Here is a 23,676-nt window from a genome sequence, read left to right on the forward strand (position 1 = left end):
ATAAGAAAATTAAAAAAACAAAAAAAGAACGACAAGTAAAGATGTTTATTATAGTCAAGCACAAATGGGGCACCGGTCCTTGTCCACTCCTGGACTGCAGTGTCCACAACACCCCAAAGCTATGCAACTTCCCATCTTCCTGCCAAATGGCGGCTTCATCCTTGAGGAGGATCTGCTGGCCACCATGCCTGTCTAGGTAGAAAATCTCCCTGGCTGGGCTAAGGCAGATCAAGATAATCTTTAAGTCAGTAGGAAGACCTATGCAGTTCATGAAGCCTTGGCTTTTCGGCGTTGGGTCCCCCAAAGCAGAATGGAGACGGATAATGTGGTGGATCCCAGAATACCGAAGAACATAAGCAGTGAGAAGGAGCCCTGTGAATGACAGACCAAAAAAACTTCATACAGCGTTTCATCAAGGACTACATCCTAACAGCTATTTCTTTCCTAGTATACCAATCCCCTTACCCAGGGCAATTCTCTTAGAGTTTCCTTCTCTAGATGATTTGCATCAGTTCTGGTCTTATGGCTCTTCTTTCAAAGAGGTTCTTCCTTATGCATTTCTCCTATTCCTAATAAGAAGGCCTAATTCCTCACCTGGCGCATACACTTGTAGCCATGGAAGCCGTCAGCACAGACACATCGCAAGAGACCTGGACCATCAGGTACACAGGATCCATTCTCAGGACACATTTCTGGGAGCCAGAGAGAAACAGAGAAAATCACTGGATCTCATCATGTAGATTTCTCGAATATCTGCTTCAACTTAGATTCATTCTCTCAATTATTTCTAGGTCAAAGTAGAAGAAAGAAGATTTCAGATAAACAGAACACAACAACAATAATAAAATGCATCTTATGACCTTTCCTTTCAAGGTGTTAGAGCTTCAGAAACTTGAACAAGAGGCACGTACGCAACTTTACTGTTGGACCTAAAATGGGGAGTAGACGTGAAGAAAGGCAGTTCCTAGAAGGATGGAAGTGAGACAACATACCTTGGTCCCCCGTGCTGTTGCAAAGGTTCCTTTGTCCTTGACAGGTTTGGTTGTTCATATAAAAGGTGACAGTATTCCAGGCATTAATACCTCCAGGACAGCTGACATCTTGTGGCAGTATCCTGAACACAACACAGGCAGTCATAACACACAGCCCCAAATTGCTGCGCTCACAGCACTGTCCCTTTTTGGTTCTCTCCCACACCCTGTACCCTTACTCACAGAGTCTGGAGCTGGGTAAAGCCACGGAAAATGTTGGCCAAGTCATCCTCGAGGGGGTTTGCTTGCAGGTCTCTGCAAAGCATACGTTGTTAGCACTGTGCTCTAGGAAAACACTCTACTTCCATTTACACATCTTCCTGGACTGGCAATCCAGTTCTTATTCTGAGTTGCCCACGTTCGACATTAATATTCAAACATCTTTTTAGAAGTTCATCCTTAAAGACTTTTCCCATCACCCTTTCACCATAGTGGCCCTTTGGAGGGAGGATAACCAACCACTTACATGATGACAGCAGTATGTGCCTGAGGAAAGTTTGGACCAGGGTCCTTCAGAGAACAGTTCTGGAGATCCAGCCTGAGGAAATAACCAGTACAATTATGTCTCTCTTCTTCATTCATGGTAAACTAATACAACCCTTTTTACAGCTAATATTAAGTGAACGCGGCTGTGTTCAGGGCCACACACTACATGCTGTGGCATATGTTTTAATCTGCACTGTCCCATTGTCACCATTAGTTACATGTAGCTATTTAAGTGAAAAAAATTCAGTTTCTCATTTGCACTAGCCATATTTCAAGTATTCAGTAACCACTCCCCTTGTGATCAGTGACTACTGTATTGGAAAGTACAGATATGGACCAGTTCCATCATAGCAGAAAGTTTTATTGGACGGTGCTGTTCTCATCAGTATACCTATGCATCTGTGCCTGTATTGGAAGAAATTTGTTTCTTGTCTAGGTTAGTGAATCTCACATTGTATTATGATTCTCAGATTCACAAAGGGCCTTCAAATGGGAAAAAAAATGCAAGTCACATAAATGAAAGTCTTTTCCAAGTGCATTTTCTTTTCTTTAATTTTAAGTGTTTATTTATTTTTGAGAGAGAGAGAGAGAGAGAGTGCAAGTAGGGTAGGGGCAGAGAGAGCAGGAGACACAGAATCTGGAGCAGACTCCAGGCTCTGAGCTGTTAGCACAGAGCCCAGTGCAGGGCTTGAACCCACTAACAGTGAGATCATGACCTGAGCTGAAGTCAGATGCTTAACTTACTGAGCACCCAGGTGCCCCTCCAAATGCATTTCTACCATAGATTGGAGATAAATTACTGGATGTTAAGGACCATGTCACGTTATTTTTTTCTTCACTATCTATTGCTAGTTCCTTTATTTTTCAAATATTTACTGAGTACCTACTAACTGCAAAACTTGGGAGAATAAAAGAAAACCCTCAGTATCTTAGCTTTCAAGTGGCTTACAACGTAGCAGAGGAAGACCGTAACCAAAAATTTAAAAGCAATATAAACATTAAATTATGATATGAAAGAAATCACAGGAAAGTATATAAATAATTTTAAGTGGTACAAACATTAAGGATTAGAGGAAGTAAAAAAATGAGATATTACCCTGGTATTTGGTAGTAGCGAGCATTCACAGAAGATGCTGGAATTAAAGTATGAATATGTTTTAATTTGGTGGAGGAAGGACATTTCAGGTAAGGAGAGAGGCCTGAACAAAGAAAACAAAAGTGGAATGCTTTTGTAAGTAGGCAAGTCTGGCTGAAGCCAGACCCTTGTGAAGGATTTTAGTGGACAAATAATTGGGAAAAAATGTTGGGAAGGTGGATTGAAACCAATCTGTGGTGGTTTATGGTTTGAACTTTATCCTGAGGGCAACAATTAAATTTTAAAAATGGAGGGATAATGGGGAAAAAATGGTTTTCAGATAGTTTCCTATAAGGAAGTATTTCGGTAATTAGAGGAGGAAGAGAATGGAAGACAGATGACATTTATGATTTTGAAGTGAGGGTGCTCTCAAAAGGAAATGCTTAATAGAAAGCTAGAGGTGCCCATGTGTACAGCTTGGAGAGAAGGCCAAGGATACTAAAAGAGATCTAGTTTTGGGAGACACCTGCGTGGTGGTTATAGCTGAAGTCATGAGAATAGGTGGAGCCTCAAAAGCATAAAGGGAGTAAACACAGAGACTAATGTTCATAAGGGATGAAAGAGGAATTTGCCTCAAAGACAAACTTGAATTAATTGGAAGGGAAGAAAATTCTGTTAGCATCGTGCCTTGGAGGCTAAGGGAGTCATTTCATGGAGACACACAGTGAATAATCCAGAGTTGAAAACAAACAAGAGAACAAAGCTTCTTTTAAAAGAAAGCCATAAAAGCCTTTTTTTTTTTTTTAAGTGGGTAAAAATTATGACTTCTATGCAGTTTCAACTGCATAGAAGAATAACAGGGTTGTTTAGCTAAAAATGCTACTAACACATTTAAAAGCATGAGAATCACACGGTTCATGAGTTCGAGCCCCATGCACTGTGGAGCCTGCTTGGTATTCTCTCTTCTCTCTGCCCCTCCCTGGCTCACTCTCTGTCTCTCTCTCAAAATAAACAAACTTAAAAAAAATTTTTTTTTAAAGTGTGAGAATCATGGCTTGGATGACTCCAAAATAGGCACCAATATTTATCCCAATAGCCAATCAGGTAAGCCTTTAAGAATCCAGTTCCAGAGCTCTTCCAGTATCCAGGGTTGTCTTCTCTCACCCCAGGATGGTGCCCTTCTGATTCAGGCAGCAGCGGGCCTGCAGCATTAGCTCCGGTGTCTGCTTACAATAAAGCGCCACTTCTGACAAATTTCGCACACTCCCTGGACACTGGATGCATATCTGCAGAGGAGAGAAAACGATTAGGATTCCAGAAAGAAAAACCAAGAACAAGCAGGGGTCAAAAGTTAACTACCAGTACACTCTTCAAAATTCCTTTAACAATGGGCAGGTAGGTGTCCTATCTTTATGTCAAGTTTGACTAGGAGATGCATTTCTTCGCCTAGAGCCAGGAGCCAAATCAGCACACTAGAGACTTTCTGTACCAGAGCTCACCCAGGACAGGCCCTCGTCTTCGAGGATCACCATTCGACAATATTTATTATGCCCTATCCAGTGACTTCTCAATCTGACAGACCCGGTTTGGCCAGGTATAAAAGCACTGCAGGTATACAGAGAAGTCATCAAGCATTACAGAAAGTACAGTCCTGCCAGGGCACGATATACGGCATTCGCGCGTGACGAGGGTGAAGTACAGTCAGACGACTCGTCGGTAGAAGAACAATTTACAATTATTCAAAAGAGCAAGGAGATCAAATTTTAAAGGTCCACGTCAGCAAGGCGAGGTCACTGGGGGACCTACGCAGCGTGAGTACACGGGAGCGGGAGCCGGCGGGGCTACAGCGAGGGAAGCCTCAGGGACGAAACCGTCGCCACCGGCGGGCTGGGGAGAGCCGAGAGACCAGGGCGGGCGAGCGCGAAACAAGGCTGCCCAGGAACTATGCTGCAGTCCGACCTCTAACTTGTTTCTGTACCTCGGGTAGCGCCAGGGCCCTTTTCGCGCCCACAACAAGGAGCACGGCAGCTGCCCAAGGCACCAGGTTCGAAGGACTACCCGGCCCGCGAGGAGCCATTTTTCGCTCCCTTTGTCCTTCTCAGCGCCTCGCGAGATTTGCGCGTGTGGCTCCGCCCTCCTCGGGTGTGACCCAGTCGGCCCGAAGCGGGCTGGGGGATTGCTGCGGGTTGAGGAGGTCAGAGCTCTTTTCAGTGCGTCCCAGTGCCCGTTAGAGAGGACTGGCCAACCCCCTCTCCTTTCCCCCGTTAGCGAAGGCCTCCCAGCCGCCGCTCTCTCAGCTCCGCGTTCCTCGCTTCCGGATGCCGAGGTCGCGTCACCGCAGCGATTTGCAGCTCCCGCCGCCCTCAGTAAACATGGCGGCGCCACGCGAGGCGGCCAGGGGGCGGGCCCCGCTGTCACTCAGCCGGCAGGTGGCAGGCCAGGCTTTGCCACCGCCGCCGCACTCAACCGTGGAGACCCGGCAAATGGGGCGGGCCGGCGCCAGGGGGCCAGTGCCCAAAGGCTACCGAGAGTGGCGCCGAGGCAGGGAGGGGCGGGGCGAGTCGGCCCCCCTCGTGGAGGCGCGGGAAGATCTGAGTTGCGAGCCTCGTGGTGCTAGTGGTTAAGCCACCTCACGTGTGGAGGGAAGGCGGGAAGCCAGCAAATAAAGAGGGTAAGGGTGATGGAGGAGCGAAGAGTGAAGGGCAAACCCCGGCGGGAGGAGATGAGCCTGGGGACGTCCTGGGCACCCTGGCCCCGTCACCTCAGTCAGGAGACCGCGTGGCTGTCGGAGCTTGGTGAGGAGAGAGGGGCGGGACACGCGCTTCGCTGCCTTCTTATCTCCTTTCCCTTCCCAGAAAAACGGGCTGATGCTGATCACGAGAAAAACGACTGGACTCTCTTAGCCCTGGCTGAGCCACGGAGGTAAGGGAAAGGCGAACGCTCCCCGAGGGTGGCCCTGGGGAGCCCCGCGTCCGAAGGGACTGCGTGGTGCCTTTGCTGAGGGCCAGGCAAAAGCTCATCAAAGCTAACTCCTCTAGAGTGGCCCCCCGGGCTTCCCTTGCACTTATCCACGGGCACGTGGACTCTCCTAAAAGGATTTACTTTCAGCCGGCGGCACGTTCTCTAAGGCTTTGGTAGTTATTAGCATTTTAATGAGGGTACTAAACCCTTTCAGACCTTGAGGAATTCTAGGCACAAGGACAGATTTTGAAGGAATCTTTTTAAGGCAGTGGGTCCTGCGGTGGCCCCATTTGCCTTTTGTAGGAGTCCAGGCAGTTCAGCGCAGGCAGGGGTTGGGGGGATAGGGTGGTGTAAGTGATTCTCTTCCCTTTCTGTGTGTGTTGTAGTTTTAAGAAGGAGTCTCACAGTCCACTATTTGTGCCTTGTGTGTTTCAGTTTTAGTGACACAACTCAGCTCTTACTTTTGGCTCCCATTGTCTCAGATGCGAGTCCATGGGCTTTACAATGGTGTAGAGTTTTTGGAAAGCCACTAACTCTCCTGTTCCTAGAATCAGAATCCTGTCTAAGGAACACTTCTAACCCTAACCCTAACCCTAACTGGGTCAGGTTTTACCTGTCTTGCCTGCCTCTCTTCAGCCTTCTGGGAAGGTTCTCTGCACCTCATGCTAATAGAATTCTATCAAGAAGCTCCACCAATTTACCCCAGAAGTAGAGGGTCACCAGTTCTGTAAGTCTGTGTTCTAGTCTATACCGAGACTTTTTTCCTTTCTGTAACCGCTCCGTCTTTGTCACTAACCCTACATGTTCTTTTTTTTTTTTTTTTAATGTTTACTTATTTGAGAGAGAGAGAAGAAAGCAAGCAGGACAGAGAGAGAGGGAGACAGAGGCTACACATTCTTATTTGCATACAGCAGACACCTTCTCTTACTCCTAGTATTTTTCATCACCTCTGTCATAGTCAAATTTGCCAAAGAGGAGCCGCAGGGAATCTTTAGGTTAAACCAGAGGGACCTGGTGGGAACGCTTTTTTGGGAACTAACATTTGAGACTCGTAGAACATGTGATCCAAGAGTTGCCGGCTCTGATTTCCTATCTTTGTTGGGTCCACGAGGTTCAGAGTTCAGGTTTGGTCTGTGTAAGGCCGTATCTTGCCAGCTAGGCAACATCTGCCCAAGAACACAGTGTGGGAGAACCATAAGACAGCCAGGCTGATCTTTCTCCTAGTGGGCAAGCACAGAAGACATAGGTTATATTAATGTGTGTCTAGACTAGTTTAAATCTAAACTTTGTTCTGCGAATGACTGACTGCAATTAATGTTCTGCTCCTACCCTGGTTCTAGGAATAGTAAGGATGTCCCCCTCCCCCCAGGTGAATCACCTGTCATACCTGCAGTTAGTGCTCTTTCGTTCTCCTTTATTTTGTATTGTGCCCTGTAACCTTAGGCAAGTTATTTGTCTAACTCTGCTTCCTTGAGAATCAGAGAATGTTTGTGGAAAGTGCATAAACTGAGGCATGGTGTTTTAAAAGTGATAGTAATGGTTACTTTTTCCTTATTTATCATTATTGGAGTTTTTGAAGTTCACGGCATACCGCTGGGTTACAAAAAGTGAGATGCTTCACTAAGAAAATGTAAAAAAGAGATACTGAAAACAACATTACCTGTCATCATTTAGGCTATCTAAAAATCTAACATGCTGTGGTATTTTCTCCATATCAGTGAGAATCTCACAGATATTCTTTGAAGACATTATGGTATAAATGAAGAGTGGCTGGATGGGAATCACCAGACTTGAGCTCTGATCTGGACTGACAATAATTAGCTCTGTGGTTTTTGGAAAGATCACTTGAATCACTGAGCCTCAGTGTCTTTGTTGGTAACGAGGGGTCGTAATAGTGATCTTTTAATATTCCTTTAAGTTTTGAAGTGTATAATCTTGTCCTTGTTCTGAGGATAATGCTATATTCTTGAGGATTAGTATTTTCTGTGCAGGAGTCAGAAAAGCAACTTTCCCATTTCTCTCAGCTCCTTCTTTGTAATTCCCTTTAGCACACAGTGCCAAGTGTGACTTACAGCGAAAGCCTAATCCAGCTAGGAATGCTGTTGAATGTGAGCTCCCTGTTCCCCATTCTGGAATCTCTAGGACTGAGCTAGAGTTTGGGGGCCATAGGGTGATAGGGCCATTTGGATCACATTGGTTCCTTAAAGCGGCCAGAACAAATAACTGCTGAACTTCACTTCACCCCTAATTCCCGATTTCACCTCCACCACTTACAGAGCCAGACTCTCAGCTTCTGCCCAGCTCTAGACACACACAGCTTCTCCAGGCAGCGCTGCCTCTGAACAGGGATTACTTCTCTAGGTAGGTGTCTACCTCAGGAGGATAGGAGCACTCTCCCCAGCTGCCCTTGCCCCAGCTCCCTGGCTGATCTGCTTTTCTATAATCATAAGTTGAACTCCTGGCTCCAGCGTGTTACCCTCTCACTTTTGAATTGTATCACTCTTCCCAGATCTGCTATTGACTGTTGTGTTACAGGGAGGAGCTGGGAGGTGGGTGGCAGGAGAGAGCAAAGTGGTTGGCCTGGGGATGCCTGGAATGGAGTTTGGGCTTCCATGAAGGTAATCTAACTAGGGATCAGGGCTAAGAAGGCGTCCTGTTAGGAAGCTGACACTAGGAATATGGGAGGTGGGGGCTGAGGCTAGGGGAAATAGAGGAAGCCATGCTGTTATTGGTCTCCATTTCTTCTTCCCTGCTGGGCTGTGGCGCCAGGTTGGGGTCTGCTGGCTTAGTACATTGTAGTGACTGGGTCTGTGCCTGCAGGTGGGGGCAGGGAAATTTTTTGAGAAGAAATGTGGGCTCGAGTTGATTTTTCTTTTGTTACTGGGGTGGAGACCTAAGAAAGTTTTTATATTTCTCAGCTGTGTCTGCCCAAAACGGTCTTAGCCAAATAGTTGTCTCCTGGCTGTCTCACTCTGTTGCTTCTTTCCTCCCCTACCAAACCATACCAGGACCTCCAGATCTCCAAGGGCTGTACAGAACTGGCTGGTCCAAGTTTGATGGTTGTTGGATACACAGGCCTGAGGGCAGATGCGCATGAAGGCAAGATAGGCCTGACTAGGAGCTGATTCCTTTGCAACTCACCTTGGACAATGTCACTTGGTGGAGGAGAAGGACTGTGAGATCGTGGCCGGAAGCCAGGTTGTAGCCACTTGCCTGCCGTTGCCCAGCTGAGTGGCAGCCCAGAGCCCAGGAGCAGCAAGTGACTGTAGGTCACAGACACAGTGAAGATGAGTGTGGGGGTTAGCACCTCTACTCCCCTGCTTCCAGCCTCAGACACAGATGTGGTCACATCTGCCTTCTCCCTTGTGGACTATGTGGTGTTTGCCCTGCTGCTGGTTCTTTCCCTTGCCATTGGGCTCTACCATGCCTTTCGTGGCTGGGGCCGGCATACTGTTGGCCAGCTGCTCATGGCAGACCGCAAAATGGGCTGTCTTCCTGTGGCTCTGTCGCTGCTGGCCACCTTCCAGTCAGCTGTGGCCATTCTGGGTGTGCCGTCCGAGATCTACCGATTTGGGACCCAGTATTGGTTCCTGGGCTGCTGCTATTTCCTGGGGCTGGTGATCCCTGCACACGTCTTCATCCCTGTCTTCTACCGCCTGCATCTCACCAGTGCCTATGAGGTGAGCAGAGAGGAAGGGAGGAGCACATAGGACCACCAGGGTCAGAGATGGAAAGGAGGAAGAGGGCACATACAAGGGATCTGGGCCCCTGGACCTTTTCTGCCTAATTAGAGCGATGGGACACATCATGTGTTTCCAAGTTCTTTCTGGGTGAAGTCAGGTGGGAGTGGGGAGAGAAGGAAGGTACTGTGAATGGAGGCCCAGAGTGGATAGGAGTTGAATATTCCTTCATGTTCCTGGACTTCTTGAGGGATGCTGTGTGTGAATTGTGGGGGTAGAGTGGGGAGGAATGCCTTTAAATGTATAAAGATGTCTACAATTATATGTCTATATCTGCATATTTCTATCTAGTATCTGGAGCTCCGCTTCAATAAGGCTGTGCGGATTTGTGGGACCGTGACCTTCATCTTTCAGATGGTAAGTGGAAATGAAGGTAGAATTTGAGCCTGGGATATGGTAGGGGGACCCAAACTCAGGCATTCTGAAGCACTCTGAGCTTCCTCTGCTCTCAGGCAGGATTAAAGGTCCTGCAAGGTGTCAGTGTCCCTGAAGCCACCAGAGGCATCCTGTTTCCTATTCCTTCTGGTTCCAGCACAGTCAGTATGGTGGCAGCAAGCTAACATTTGGAAGAAGGGAAAGGAAAGTGAGCCTAGATGAAGGGAGGCCATTAGGAGCTGAGGTCCATCTTTTCTCCTTTCCGTACCCACCCTCATTTCCCCTCCCCCTCACATTCTCTTTTCCATACCTGACAGGTGATCTACATGGGGGTTGTGCTCTATGCACCATCGTTGGCCCTCAATGCAGGTGAGGAGTCACAGCCCCTGGCTGTCAGCCACAGCAGGCTGGGAAAACACCTTTGGGAGGGGCAGGTAGAGGAGAGTGTGCAGAAAAGAATCTGACCTTGGCCGGGGAGTTATTTCACTGCATGGGCCCTTGGCTTGTCTCTGCCGGAGGTGGAAGCACCTTGGTTCACCTCACTTGAAAGCTAATCAGACATTACCATGTCTCGTCTGAATTGGTTAATCAGTACCTTTTGGTGGGGTTCGAACATTTTTTTCGATTATAGTGAATGATTTATTACATCCTTGATGACTGCATGTTTCATGTCTTACTGGGTTTTTTTCTAGTCTCTGGGAAACCCTCTTCTAAAGACAGAATTGTGGTTTTTACTTGTTTGCAGTGACTGGCTTTGATCTGTGGCTGTCAGTGCTGACCCTAGGCATTGTCTGTACTATCTACACTGCTTTGGTAAGTGTGGTGAATCTTAAAAGAGAGAGGGGAAGAGGTCAAGTAAGGAGGGGAGATGGGAAGAAAAAGAAGGGATGAGGTAAAAATGTAGGTGGGAAGGTGGGATGGAGTTTTAGAGTGGGATGAAATAATACGTAGGAGATGCGATAGGACTTTGGTGGGAAGTGGGACGTAGGAGAGGGGACGGCATACTGAAGGTAGGGGGTGGGGTGGGAATTAGGCCCCTGGTGGTATAGTGCCCTTGCTGGTGGTCGGGTGTCTTAATTTGTGGATGGTTTTAAAGACATCTGTGTCAGGTATGCTTTCTTTTCCCTGCAGGGTGGTCTGAAGGCAGTCATCTGGACAGATGTGTTCCAGACGCTGGTCATGTTCCTAGGGCAGCTGGTGGTTATCATTGTGGGATCAACCAGGGTGGGCGGCTTGGGGAATGCGTGGGAAGTGGCTTCCCAGCATGGCCGCATCTCTGGGATTGAGTAAGTGTACCCCTTCCCCTGGCTGGGGTCTGTAGTGCCTCTGAGCCAAGCCCATCCTAGAACCTGAACTCAGGGTTGTAGTAAGCAGAGGACAAGCTGTGTAAGCCTTAGGTGGCATCACTGAGATGGGTGGGAAGCTGGCACTGCAGAGATTGAGGGTGATCACAGGAATCTGGCTGGAGGGTAAGGAGGGGCAGGATGTTTTTGGTACTTGGAATGAGGCTGTGGGTTGGAGGGATAGAACCCTTCCTCCATCTTGCTGTACCATCTCTCGTGTCCACCCAGTTCTTGCCTTCGGTAGCTCCTTGGCCCTTGCAGCAGCGTCTGTGCTCTGCTTTCCTCTGACCCTCATTGTAAGAGTGCGAGGAAGGCTGAGACTGTTGGGGGCTATGCCACAGTGACCATTTGACATCTGTTGCAGGCTGAATCCAGATCCTTTTGTACGGCACACTTTCTGGACGTTGGCTTTTGGGGGTGTCTTCATGATGCTCTCCTTGTATGGGGTGAACCAGGCTCAGGTGCAGCGCTACCTCAGTTCCCGCACGGAGAAGGCTGCTATACTGTGAGTGCAGGGACAGGAAGACCAGGGAGCAGGGGCTAGAGAAGATGGTGGGACCCTGTTCTACAGGGCAGTTGGGTGAGGGCATGATGCCAGAGCGCAAACATACCCATTGGGGTCAGGATACAGGTTTGCCTTTTGGAACTTGGGGACATGCCTGAAGATGTCTATTAACAGTCTCTGTTTCCTTGGCACTGGTGTCTTGCAGCTCCTGCTATGCAGTCTTCCCTTGCCAGCAGGTGGTCCTCTGCATGAGCTGTCTCATTGGCCTGGTCATGTTTGCCTATTACCAGAAGTATCCCATGAGCACCCAGCAGGCTCAAGCAGCCCCTGACCAGGTGAGAAGTCCTCCCTGGCACTCTTCTGTGCTCATGAGGGCCAACCTAGGCCCCCAAGAGGAGTGTCTGGTTGGCTGCAGAAAGGACTCCCACCCTGGGTAAGAAATGGATGTAAGTGGCTTTTCACTGTGGGATTCTACAATCTGGCACATGAGGGTCCCAGTTCCCAGTATCACCTAATCACAGTGCTCACCCTGCTGGGGTGGGGACCTACCTTTATTGGCTCACCACGATGCACCATGTGATGCGCTTTGCTAGGAGCTGTCACGTACCCGGTCTCGTCTAATCCCCACAACAGCCTCATTTTATAGAATGGAAAAAAGTCATCAGGGTGGCCCACATGCTCGTCACACTGCTAATTGGGCATGGCTGGGGTGCGAACTGTGTTCTGTCTCCAGAGCCCATTTTTTTCTACTTCCTGTGGGTCACCTTCAGTGCTTAGCGCCCTTCTTAATCACCGGGTTTCCGTAGGCTGTCAGGGGCACATGTAGGGGGCTTCTCACATGTCTTGCCCTGGGGAAGGGCTCCTCTCTCAAGAGAGCTGTGCACTTCTGCTCTGCCTGCAGTTCGTCCTGTATTTTGTGATGGATCTCCTGAAAGGCCTGCCGGGCCTGCCTGGGCTCTTTGTTGCCTGCCTCTTCAGTGGTTCCCTCAGGTACCTTCTTTGACCATTTTCCTCAGGCTTGGTGCAGCTGATCCCTGCTTGACACAAGGTGACAGGTGGAGGAGGGGATCTCTCTGAGTTTCTCAATGTGCCCTTTTATCTGTGGATGATGAGGGACAGCTTATCTGTGTAGGAGAGAGCATATCATCTTCCAGGAGATGCCCCCCTTTTGGTGAAAGATTCTTCTTTTTATGACACCAGGAATTGATTCTACTTGATCAAAATCTGTACCCTACTCAGAAAAGGACAGGTGTCCTTGCCTTCCAGGCCTCTTCCTCGGCTGCCAACTGTGAGGATGGCTTCTGGCTGCATATGTTTTCTCCTGCCTTTAGAGTGCTACTCCCTTAGTAGGGCCCCTGGTGGTTTTGCCTCTCAGCTCTCAGAGTCAGCACAGCTCATCTTTTTCTTCCTTCTTTCAGCACCATATCGTCTGCTTTTAATTCATTGGCAACTGTTACGATGGAAGATCTGATCCGACCCTGGTTCCCTCAGTTCTCTGAAGTCCAGGCCATCATGCTTTCCAGAATCCTCGGTGGGATTATGCTTCCTCATCTTTTCAGTTGTATTCTTTCTAAGACACACCTGAAGCACTGTCATCAATCAGTCTGCTTGACGGCACCGGCTTTAGCCTTGGCTTGGCGCTTGCCACATGAAGCACACAACCTTGTTTATTATCTCAGGGCATTTCCTGGGAAGGTCTCTGAGTCCCATAAGCGTGAGGACCGGGTGGGAGGGACCTGGAGCTGGGGCAGGAGGTAATATACCCTGTTTCCAGGGACACAGAGGTAGCGGTTTGGGGAAGGAGCTTTCCTCTGCTTTTTCTTCTTTTAGTTCTATTTACTTACCTCTGCGTGTTTTCTCCCTTTTTTTTCCCCCAGCGTTTGGCTATGGGCTACTTTGTCTGGGAATGGCCTATATTTCTTCTCAGATGGGACCTGTGCTGCAGGTAAGGACTATGCAGAAAAGAAAGCAATTGTTAAGGGAGATAAGGAGGTGATTGAGATGGGAAGTTGAGGAATACCACTGATGTGAAGGGAATGGTATAGGGATGGGTGTCAAAAATTCATCTTTGATGGACCACCTTTAGCTGTGAGTAGCCTTCTCCAGAGTCATTCCCAGGTCCTTGTTGGCTCAGACATCTGGGGATTATTTTAGCCTCAGAGGAGAACCCACAGCACATTTCCTTACCCATATGCCTTTTGGAATCCTGCATTCTAACATTTTCACGTAGAAGACACAGATCTGACAAGGGGGGCGCTGAGCCATTGGCGGGTGGCTGTACTCTACATTGGTGAGGCTGGGGGGTCTCTGAGCCTGAATAGTCTCTGTTATTTTTTTCTTCAACCCTATCCTCCGCAGGCAGCACTCAGCATCTTTGGCATGGTTGGGGGGCCGCTGCTCGGACTCTTCTGTCTTGGGATGTTCTTTCCTTGTGCCAACCCTCCTGTGAGTGACCGTCTGGCTCCACAGTCGTTTACAGGGGTGGGCCTGGGGACTGGCTTGGCAAGGCTCTCCCCGTGAGTTCTGGGAACTGGTGTGAAGGTTTATTAGGGCTGGCATCATAACTGGAGAATGTGCTGTGTCTCTGGGCAGGGTGCCATTGTGGGCCTATTGGCTGGACTTGTCATGGCCTTCTGGATTGGCATTGGGAGCATAGTGACCAAGATGGCCTTTGGCGTGGCACCTTCTCCCTCTAATATATCCAGCTTTTCCCTGCCTAGTAACCTGACCACCGTTGCCATGACCACACTGATGCCCTCAACCACTCACTCCAGGTGAGTTGGGGTTCACTCACTTTCTACTTTGGGAGAATAGCTCATTTTTGAGGGGTTTCCCAGGGGCCTTGCTAAGGGATGGACCACCAGAGTCCTCAGGGCAATGTTGAGAGTTGGGTCCCAAGACCCTAGGACAGTGTAGGTGAGTGGAACCAGGTCCCTGAGGAATGCCCTGTCAGTAAATTGCTAACTATCCTTATTCCTGTTCTCCCCAGGCCTACAGGACTGCAACGGTTCTACTCCTTGTCGTATTTATGGTACAGCGCTCACAACTCCACCACAGTCATTGTGGTGGGCCTGATTGTCAGTTGGCTCACTGGTGAGGGCATGTGGGATGGGGGCACAGAGAAGCAAGACAGGCTGAGGGAGGCTAATCAGGGAATCTGGACTCTGGGGTAGAACGGACCCTGCCCTCTGGGCTCCTGGGTGTCTTACAGTCAGACTTCTTGGCTGAGCTCTGGGAGGTTGGCAGGAGCTGAGAACTCAGAGCCCCAAGAACAGATGGCTTGTTGGGTGTGCACTGGTTACTGAGTAGGAGACTCAGAAGTGCCTTTGCCTTTGCCTTTGCCTTCAGGGGGAATGCGGGGCCGGACCCTGAACCCTCGGACCATTTCCCCAGTGTTTTCAAGACTTGTTGATCTCCTGCCCCTGTCTTGTCAGAAGCGATTTCACTGCAAAAGCTACAGCCAGGTAGCAGCTACGTTGCCCAGATTATACCCTCCCTTACCTCTCCAGATTATTACCAGACCTTCTAGGTTTCCTTCCATCCCTTTCCTTTCTCCCCAGCAAACCTCATTGTTTGCCTGAACCTGGACCGTCCCCCAGCAACCCCCCGGCTTCTACCCATGGGGGAGTGCTGGCTTGGTGGACAGAAGGGTCTCAGCCCGGAGAGGTGCCCAACATGCTGGCCTTTCCTTTCTCCTGCCTCCCTGCTCACCGTGTGCTTTGCTTCTCCCTTTCTCTCCCGCTGCCCCTTGCTGATCTCCCTTCCAGCAAGGATCAAAGCAGTGTCTCATTCCCTTTGGTCTGTGTGTTCTCCAGGATCTCTCGGTGGATACCCCTGCGTTTCCAGAAAAGATGAGTAATGGGATGTTGAAGAATAGCAGAGACAAGGAGGCCATGGCCGTGCCTGAGGAAGGTTCAGCCCACCAGGGGAGCAGCCCCACCTTCATCCTGCAGGAGACCTCACTGTGATCCGAGCTCGGGTCCCAGTCCCGGAGGCAGCCTATAGTAAAGTGATGAGTTATGTGATGCATAATGCAGAGACAATCAAGGACTAGATTACCTAGCCCACCAAAGGACCTTGTTCTTAGATGTTTGGGCTGCAGTAGAAGCCATCATAACATGGGAAGTGTGAGGGCAGGACAGGGTTTTTACTTGTCCCTTGACAGTCTATTCTCTAGAAGACCGGGCTTGCAGTGGACAGGATTTTGCTAGCAAAGGGTATAGAAGCAAATCCTCTGGGGAGCGGGTAATGGCTTCTGATTAATCATCATCAGGATCCTTTGAAGTGAATAGAAACTGCAGTGCTGGTTATCACTGTTCTGGGGCCTGATTTGACAAGGTTGGCCATGTTTACCATTAAATACAAAGCTGCCTTGGCCAGCTGTCACTTCTCTTGCAGTCCTATTTTGAGCATAGTTTCTGTCAGCCACAGAGAGCCCGTGACTACTTTCAGGTTGTCCGTGACACCGAGGCTCCTCTCATTCTTACCTGTCTACCTCCATTCTTGAGGCAGAGGGTTAGTTGTCCCCAAGAGTCCTCTCAGAACAGACCGGTACGGGGTGCCTCGGTGGCTCAGTCAGTTGAGCGTCTTGGCTTTGGCTCAGGTCATGATCTCGCGGTTCATGAGTTTGAGCCCCACATGGGCTCACTGCTGTCAACGTGGATTGTGCTTTGGATCCTCTGTCTCTCCCCTGCTCATGCTTTCAATTTCTCTCTCAAAAAAAAAACAAACAAAAAACATTTTAAAAAAAGATTAAAAAAAAACAAAAAGGATCGGTACATTCATCTCCTTTGCATAAAGTTGGGAAGCTTTCTACCTTGCTGCCCGCACCCTCCACCTATGTAATGGGCACTTGGGGACGGGACAGATGTAGATCCAAGAAACCAGGGCATGACCAGGTCCACTGTGGAGTGTGCCACCCACCTGGCACACCACCCTAGTGTCATTTTGTTGTTTGTACTCGTTTCCTTTTGGAGTTTCTTTCCCACATATCTTTGTTCCTAGGAAATAAAAGCTTAATGGGCCTAGAATCGGGGTTCCTGTACTATTTGTTCACAGCTGCTCTGGTTCACCCCAGGCCCGTCCATGGCAGTGATAGAGCCCCTTCTACCCCTGCACAGACTGGCTGTCATGTCTTCAGGGAGCAGCATTGTGCTTATCTGGGTGGAAGATGCACACTCCCTCTGCTGCTGTTCGTTCCCTGCAGCTCAGTCCATCTCCTGTCCCACCCATCTTGTCCTTGACTGGTACAATCACCGCTGCTCAAATTTTCACTTTGGAGGCTGTTGGGAGACTGCTGCTACTTGCTGGGTGGTGTTAAGCCTGCTTGAGGTTGTCTCTCCTCTCTGCCCCTCACCTGCTTGTGCTCTTTCTCTCAAAATAAATAAACTTAAAAAAAATAATAAAAATAGAACATTGGAGCTGGACTCTTGTGAAGAGCACAGCTCAAGCCCATGTACCCTAGGCCCTCGGTTGGCCTGGTCTTGTCCAACTGCACAGAAGTAACTGCATAAGCTCTCCAGGCCCCTCAGGCAGATCTGTGGGAAATGTTTCAGGAAATGCCAAGTTGACTGCCCTGAGGTCTGCCTTCTTGATAGCCCCTCTACCTGGGGGCAAAGGGGGTGCTGCTCCTGGCTGACTACCCCCACGCACCAAGCTATCAGAGTTCTAGATCTAACCAGGCTGTGCTTTGTTCATTTTCAACATGTTTATCCATCACCTACATGCAAGGGCGTTAAAGTTGACCGCCATTTTGCATCGAAGAAAATGACTATGCCACCTCAGGACCCTGCACCAGGTGCCACCATTATTTCAAAGTTGCCTCAGTCCAAAACCCTTGCATGTTAGCAGAGAAAAGAGGAAAAACCACAGGATTCAAAGGTTTCAAGGATTATGACATTTAAGGGGAGAGGGTAAAAACATTTGGTACTCCGTATAAATAATTCAAAGTCCGTAACAGAACAAAGATGCTCTGCTTTTAACAAAGTAAACTTATTTGCACATTTTTAAAGTACCACTTAGGGGGCCTCTAGCTGGCTCAGAAGACCACGCAACTCTTGGTCTTAGAGTTGTGAGTTCTACCCCCACATTGAGAGTAGAGATGACTTAAAAATTGAATCTTTAAAAATACCACTGGTGATTGGGGCGCCTGGGTGGCGCAGTCGGTTAAGCGTCCGACTTCAGCCAGGTCACGATCTCGCGGTCGGTGAGTTCAAGCCCCGCGTCAGGCTCTGGGCTGATGGCTCAGAGCCTGGAGCCTGTTTCTGATTCTGTGTCTCCCTCTCTCTGCCCCTCCCCCGTTCATGCTCTGTCTCTCTCTGTCCCAAAAATAAATAAACGTTGAAAAAAAAATTTTTTTTTTTAAATACCACTGGTGATGGTGGAGTCGAGTATACAGATCTAGGTTCAAATGCTGGTTCATCCACTTAACCTCCTTAAGCTTTAGTTTTTTCATCTATTAAATGTGAATTTCACAGAGCTGTTTAACGATTTAGTTACAGGGGCGCCTGGCTGGCTCAGTTGATGGAGTGTGCAGTTCTTGATCTTGGGGCTGTGGGTTTGAGACCCACGTTGGGTGTAGATTACTTAAATAAACAAAAAAATATTTAGTTACATTGCATGTAAAGGACTTATTCATTCCTTTGATGTCAGTGTGATCGTGTTTATTGTAGTTTTCAAGGCACTTTTCATGTACTACCCCATATTATGCCTTGGGAGAGAAGTGCATTGTGTAACATCTGCATTTTTAATATATAAGGTAACATAACATGGCTAGTGAGAGGTTGAGGGGCAGAACTAGAACCCAGGTTGTAGGACTAGAATCAAAGCTGTATCTCTGTTGCCATGGAAGAATGTCAGTTTGGATGGGGTGTCCACAGGTGACAGGGAATCTTGAGATAGTCCAGACAACTATAACACACTAAATGGGGGGTGCTACTATGCTATCATTCCAGAACCTTTGTAGGTCAGTGGCTTTCAAACCTTTGACAGACCCACAGTAGGACTATGTTCACGTTATGATCCAGTCCACTCATATATTGCATTATGTTACTAAGACCTTTCATGAAAAAATACCTCTGGGTATAGTTATCTGAGCTCTTCCTCTTCCCTTCTCTTCCTGCATAATTCAGTCCTAAAGCCATTAGGTGGAGCAGTGCAAAGTAGCATCGGTGCTGGAGGATGTCTGGTGTGCATGTCAGAGCTCAAGTGAAATGGAGACCATGGATGGGAGTAGCCCAGCTTAGACATCATAGTCTAAGCAGGATGAGGAGGGCAACCACATGGAGGCACAGTCTGCCATGTGGTGTTACAGCCCAAGTTGGGACGAGGAAAGTGTCCATGTGGTTTGGTAGCCTGGTGAGGGGTTGGAGCATGAAAAAGACATACCCCACACACCCCCACAAAAGAAGACTTGGTGTGGGCTGTCTGCTGGAGTGGAACGGGAGGAGGGGGTCTGTGCATAGGGGCAGCTTGATGTGGGGCGTCAGTCTGAGCAGCATGAGGAGGGCATCCTCAAGGAGGGTGGCTTGATGTGGGTTGTCAGAGCCAGCCTGTACGTGTGTCTGCATGTGTCCCACATGGGGAAGCAGAACTCAAACAGAATGAAGAGGGTATCTGCCTATGTGAGCGGCCCAGCCTGAGCTGTTAGAACCCGAGTGAAGTGAGGACATCTGTGTAGGAGGAAGACCTGTGGTCAGATGGGAGCCCAAGAAGGGTGAGGTAGCCTGGGGCGTGGTGTCAGCCTAAGCAGGGTGATGAAGACATCCACAGAGGGGCCAGCCAAGTGCAAGGAGAGTTGGATTAGACCCAAACAAAGCAGTGAAAACAAATCTCTGGAAAATCTCGTATCCGCTCTCGTTAGATTTGCAGTCCAATTTCACATTGCTCAACGAGGCAAAATTTGGGACTTTGAAAAGAATAATAAAACCAATTGGCAAAAATTATCAAGAGAAAAGAGAAGACACAAATAATTCCAGAAACAAAAAGGGTACATAATGACAGATATTGTGGACATTAACATGGTAATCAGATTATGAACAACTTTAGGCCAACAAGTATGAAACTTTAGATGAAAATGGACAAATTATTAGAAAAATATCACTAAAACGGACTCAGGAAGCAATAGGATATGCGAATAGCCCTATTTCCAATAAAAAGAAACAATATTAAATAAAACCTCTAATCGTGAGGAAAATCCTGGGCCCACATGGCTTCACTGCTGAGTTCTAATCTTTCAAGGAATGACTAATTCTAAATTTACATAAACGATTCCAGAGTATAGATGAAGAGGGAACTTTCCTGAATGCATTTTCTCTTTTCCAGCAATAAACATTTAAAGTTCTTAAAAAGGTGTTTTAATATTTTAATATTTAATTTTGAGAGAGAGGGAGAGGAGAGCATAAGTGGGGGAGGAACAGAGAGAGAGGGAGAGAATCTCAAGAAGGCTCCCCACTGTCAGTGCAGACCCCCATGGAGGGCTCGATAAGCAGGGCTGATCGTGAGATCATGACCTGAGCCGAAATCAACAGTTGGATGCTTAACCGAGGCACCAAGTTGGTGCCACCAAGGCACACGCAGCAACAAACATTTAAAGCATGAAATTTTAAGTATCTTTTATCATAGCATCAATCCAATATCAAAACCAGACAGAGACAGCATAAGCAGAAAGGAAAAGTATAAAGGTCAATATTATCATGAACATAGCTGCAAAATCATGAAATATTAGTGAACTGAATTCAGCAATGTATGTAAAAAAGATAATATATCATCATCATTGCGTTTATCTCGGAAATAGGAGGTAGCTTTAACAATAGAAACTCAAATAATATGATCCTCCATGTTAACAGATGAAAGTAAAAATCTCATTATCATCTCAACAGATGCAGAAACAGGTTTCATGAAGTTCAACATTCATTTAGGAGAAAAGCTAGCACTAAGAAGGACTTCCCTAACCTGATTAAGTGTATCTATGAAAACAATCTACAACAAAGCTTTTAAAACTATAACCAAAATTAAAGGAAAAATAATTTAATTTCTTTAACTATAATCAAAGTTGTTTGTTTTTAAATTTTAAATTTTAATGTTTATTTTTTAGAGAGAGAGTGTGTGTGCGCAAACGGGGGAGGGGCAGAGAGAAAGAGGGGCACAGAATCCAAAGCTAAAAATTAACAACTCAGGAAACAACAGATGTTGGTGAGGATATGGAGAAAGGAGAATCCTCTTGCACTGTTGGTGGGAATGCAAACTGGTGCAGCCACTCTGGAAAACAGTGTAGAGATTCCCTAAAAAATTAAAAATAGAATTACCCTATGAACCAACAATAGCACTGCCAGGAATTTATCCAAAGGGTAGAGGAGTGCCGATTTGTAGGGGCACACGTACTCCAATGTTTATAGCAGTGCTATCAACAATAACCGAATTATGGAAAGAGGCCAAATGTCCATCAACTGATGAATGGATAAAGAAGGTGTGGTTTATATATACAATGGAATACTGCTTGGCAATGAGAAAGAATGAAATCCTGCCATTTGCAACAAGATGGATAGAACTCGAGGGTATAAGTGAAATAAGTCAGTCAGAGAAGGAAAGATATCATATGATTTTACTCATATGTGGAATCTGAGAAACTTAACAGAAGACCATAGGGGAAGGGAAGGAAAAATAAGATACAAACAGAGAGGGAGGCAAACCATAAGAGACTCCTAAATACAGAGAACAAACTGAGGTTTGATGGGGGTGGGGTGTTGAGGAGGCGGAGAAAATGGGTGATTGATATTGAGCAGGGCACTTGTTAGGATGAGCACTGGGTGTTGGATGTAAGTGATGAATCATAGGAATCTACACCTGAAGCCAAGACTACACTGAATGTTGGCTAACATGACAAATAAAGAAACAAGCAAACAAAAAGCATACAAAAAGTAGGGAAAATCTATTTGCAACAAATATATCTGACTTAAAGAACATATGACATAAAGAGCTACGAGTCAATGTAAAAAGGACAAATAATTAAAACTGAGGAAAAGATTTGAATTGACAGTTTATAAATAAGGAAATCCAAATGGTCTACAAATATGTGAAAAAGAATTCAGTCTTCTTAGTAATCAAGGATATGTGGAAAGGAACTCAATATTATTCATAACCAGGAATATTCCAATTAAAACCCAAATAATATGCAGTTACGTTCTTAACCAAACTGGCAAAAAATGACTCCGGGTATAGGTTGGCGCTATCGACTTGATTTGTGCTAAGTGACTACAGTTTTATCCATCATTGTTTTTGTACCATCAGTGCAAATGTCCACAGAGCGAAAAGAGTAAATTGCATCTTAGTGTTAGCATAAAAGAAAACAGTTTTAACTTTAATGACTCCCTGATAACATTCCAGCACTCCTAGGGGTTCATGGACCACACTTTGGGAATTGTTGCCCTAAACCAGGAGATGTACAAGAACTTTCTTAGCAACATAGTGGCCTCAAACTGGAGACAACCCCGAAGTCCATAAAAACTAGTGTTATATTCTTACAGGAATGCTGTGCAGCAATGACAAAAAATTAACCACAACCATACACATCAACAAGTAAAATGTTGATCAAAAGAAAGCAGGTCATGGAAGAAAACACCGTAACTCCATTTGTTAAAGTTCAAAACAGAAAAAAATTATGCTTTATTGTTTATGGACCCATACAAAGGTGGTAAAACCATTTTTTTTTAAAGCAAAGAAATGATTAACCCTACAGCCAGGAAGAGAGATTACCTCAAGGGAAGAGAGCGGATGATGTGATCAGGAAGGGGCTTGCAGCCACCTGCAATATTCTAGTGCTACACTGAGTGGGAATATCATAAAGGGTCACATGACTTATTTATTTTCATTAAGTATATTTATTTTGAGAGACAGAGACAGTGAAAGTGGGGGAGGGGCAGAGAGCAAGGGAAAGAAAATTCCAAGCAGGTTCCACACTGCCAGTGCAGAGCCTGATGTGGGACTTGAACCCATGAGCTGCAAGATCATGAGCTGAGCCCAAACCAAGAGTTGGGTGCTTAACTGACTGAGCCACCCAGGCACCCTTCCATTATTTTTTTTTAATGTTTTATTTATTTTTAAGAGAGAGAGAGAGAGAGAGAGTGGGGGAGGGACACAGAGAGAGAGGGGGACAGAGGATCCGAAGCAGTCTCCATCCTGAGAGTAGGGAGCCTGATTTGGAGCTGGCACTCATGAACTGGGAGATCATGACCAGAGCCAAAGTCAGTCGCACAACCAACTGACCCACCCAGGTGCCCCACAAAGGATCATTTTATTTTTATTTATTTTATTTTTTGAGAGAAAGAGAAGGTGCAAGCGAGCGAAGGGCAGAAAGAGAAAGAGAGAGAGAAGGAGGGCTCACCCAAAGCGGGGCTTGAGCTCACCCAACACAGGACTTGAACTCACGAACCATGAAATCATGACCTGAGCCCAAGTCAGATGTTAAACCGCTGAGCTACCCAGGCACCCACAAAGGATCACTTTAAACATCCATTAAAGTATGTCTTATATGTTCTATGTATATTTTTCAGTAAAAAATTTTAAATATCATATGATGGTCATTGACATAGCTCTCCCTTCTCACATATTAAGAAGAAAAGCAAGGTGCAGAATAATGTAGATCACTGTAGTAAAATGATGTGGAAAAGAATACATTCCTACTTGTTTGTATATGCACAAACTTCCTCTGGAAGGGGCACAAAAGAAGCTTACACCAATGAAGAGGGGAGTCTCCCCGTCTGTTGAGAGGGGATGAGATGACAAGGAGACAGGTTGGCGGGGGGCAGCTTGTGTCTCATCTCTCTACACTTTTTATACGTTTTCATGTTGAACAATTCATGTATTCCCAATACTAAAATATTTTTTAAATCCCTATACATCTGGAAGTTTAAATAACACTTCTAAATAAACCTGTATTAAAAATAAAATCAGGGGCGCCTGGGTGGCTCAGTCGGTTGAGCATCCGACTTCAGCTCAGGTCACGATCTCACGGTTTGTGAGTTCGAGCCCCGCGTCGGGCTCTGGGCTGATGGCTCAGAGCCTGGAGCCTGCTTCCAATCTGTGTCTCCCTCTCTCTCTGCCCCTCCCCTGTTCATGCTCTGTCTCTCTCTGTCTCAAAAATAAATAAACATTAAAAAAAAAA

General features: G+C 46.9%; 2 protein-coding genes across 7 annotated transcripts; one reads left to right on the forward strand and one right to left on the reverse strand.

The window, feature by feature from the left end:
• Positions 1 to 27: 27 nt before the first annotated feature.
• Positions 28 to 4,911, reverse strand: ATRAID (all-trans retinoic acid induced differentiation factor). 2 transcript variants are annotated; one of them, XM_047852029.1, is made up of 7 exons: positions 4,571 to 4,911; positions 3,757 to 3,878; positions 1,498 to 1,569; positions 1,215 to 1,286; positions 993 to 1,114; positions 595 to 692; positions 28 to 372 (listed from the first exon to the last, which is right to left on the reverse strand). In XM_047852029.1, the coding sequence occupies exons 1-7, from the start codon at positions 4,667 to 4,669 to the stop codon at positions 268 to 270; spliced, it is 690 nt and encodes a 229-aa protein (XP_047707985.1). In that variant the 5' UTR covers positions 4,670 to 4,911; the 3' UTR covers positions 28 to 267. The 2 variants fall into 2 exon arrangements, with proteins under 2 accessions (XP_047707985.1, XP_047707984.1); XM_047852028.1 differs by lacking the exon at positions 4,571 to 4,911 and adding an exon at positions 4,092 to 4,246.
• SLC5A6 (solute carrier family 5 member 6) lies at positions 4,273 to 17,917 on the forward strand. 5 transcript variants are annotated; one of them, XR_007150777.1, is made up of 19 exons: positions 4,273 to 4,403; positions 5,448 to 5,514; positions 7,830 to 7,914; positions 8,562 to 9,233; positions 9,585 to 9,650; positions 9,986 to 10,037; positions 10,414 to 10,481; positions 10,800 to 10,954; positions 11,376 to 11,516; positions 11,722 to 11,851; positions 12,418 to 12,506; positions 12,935 to 13,047; positions 13,394 to 13,461; positions 13,875 to 13,961; positions 14,109 to 14,290; positions 14,506 to 14,609; positions 14,865 to 14,980; positions 15,332 to 16,512; positions 17,907 to 17,917. XR_007150777.1 is itself a non-coding variant. In XM_047852023.1 (18 exons), the coding sequence occupies exons 4-18, from the start codon at positions 8,841 to 8,843 to the stop codon at positions 15,482 to 15,484; spliced, it is 1,917 nt and encodes a 638-aa protein (XP_047707979.1). In that variant the 5' UTR covers positions 4,273 to 4,403; positions 5,448 to 5,514; positions 7,830 to 7,914; positions 8,562 to 8,840; the 3' UTR covers positions 15,485 to 16,546. The 5 variants fall into 5 exon arrangements, 4 of the variants coding, with proteins under 4 accessions (XP_047707979.1, XP_047707981.1, XP_047707980.1 ...); XM_047852023.1 differs by lacking the exon at positions 17,907 to 17,917 and having other exon boundaries at positions 15,332 to 16,546; XM_047852024.1 differs by lacking the exons at positions 4,273 to 4,403; positions 17,907 to 17,917 and adding an exon at positions 5,054 to 5,263 and having other exon boundaries at positions 15,332 to 16,546.
• Positions 17,918 to 23,676: the final 5,759 nt, after the last annotated feature.

Source organism: Prionailurus viverrinus, chromosome A3 (assembly GCF_022837055.1).
Source record: "Prionailurus viverrinus isolate Anna chromosome A3, UM_Priviv_1.0, whole genome shotgun sequence".
Lineage (NCBI taxonomy): Eukaryota > Metazoa > Chordata > Mammalia > Carnivora > Felidae > Prionailurus > Prionailurus viverrinus.

Coding starts and splice junctions, on each gene's coding strand:
- ATRAID (XM_047852028.1), bottom strand. CDS start 4,220: ATGACTTCTCTGTATACCTGCAGTGCTTTTATACCTGGCCAAACCGGG. Junction 1,570..3,756: donor CAGAAGGGCACCATCCTGGG/GTGAGAGAAGAC, acceptor TTATTTCCTCAG/GCTGGATCTCCAGAACTGTT. Junction 373..594: donor GCTACAAGTGTATGCGCCAG/GTGAGGAATTAG, acceptor TGTCATTCACAG/GGCTCCTTCTCACTGCTTAT.
- SLC5A6 (XM_047852023.1), top strand. CDS start 8,841: ATGAGTGTGGGGGTTAGCACCTCTACTCCCCTGCTTCCAGCCTCAGAC. Junction 13,048..13,393: donor CATGCTTTCCAGAATCCTCG/GTGGGATTATGC, acceptor TTTTTCCCCCAG/CGTTTGGCTATGGGCTACTT. Junction 14,610..14,864: donor GATTGTCAGTTGGCTCACTG/GTGAGGGCATGT, acceptor CTTTGCCTTCAG/GGGGAATGCGGGGCCGGACC.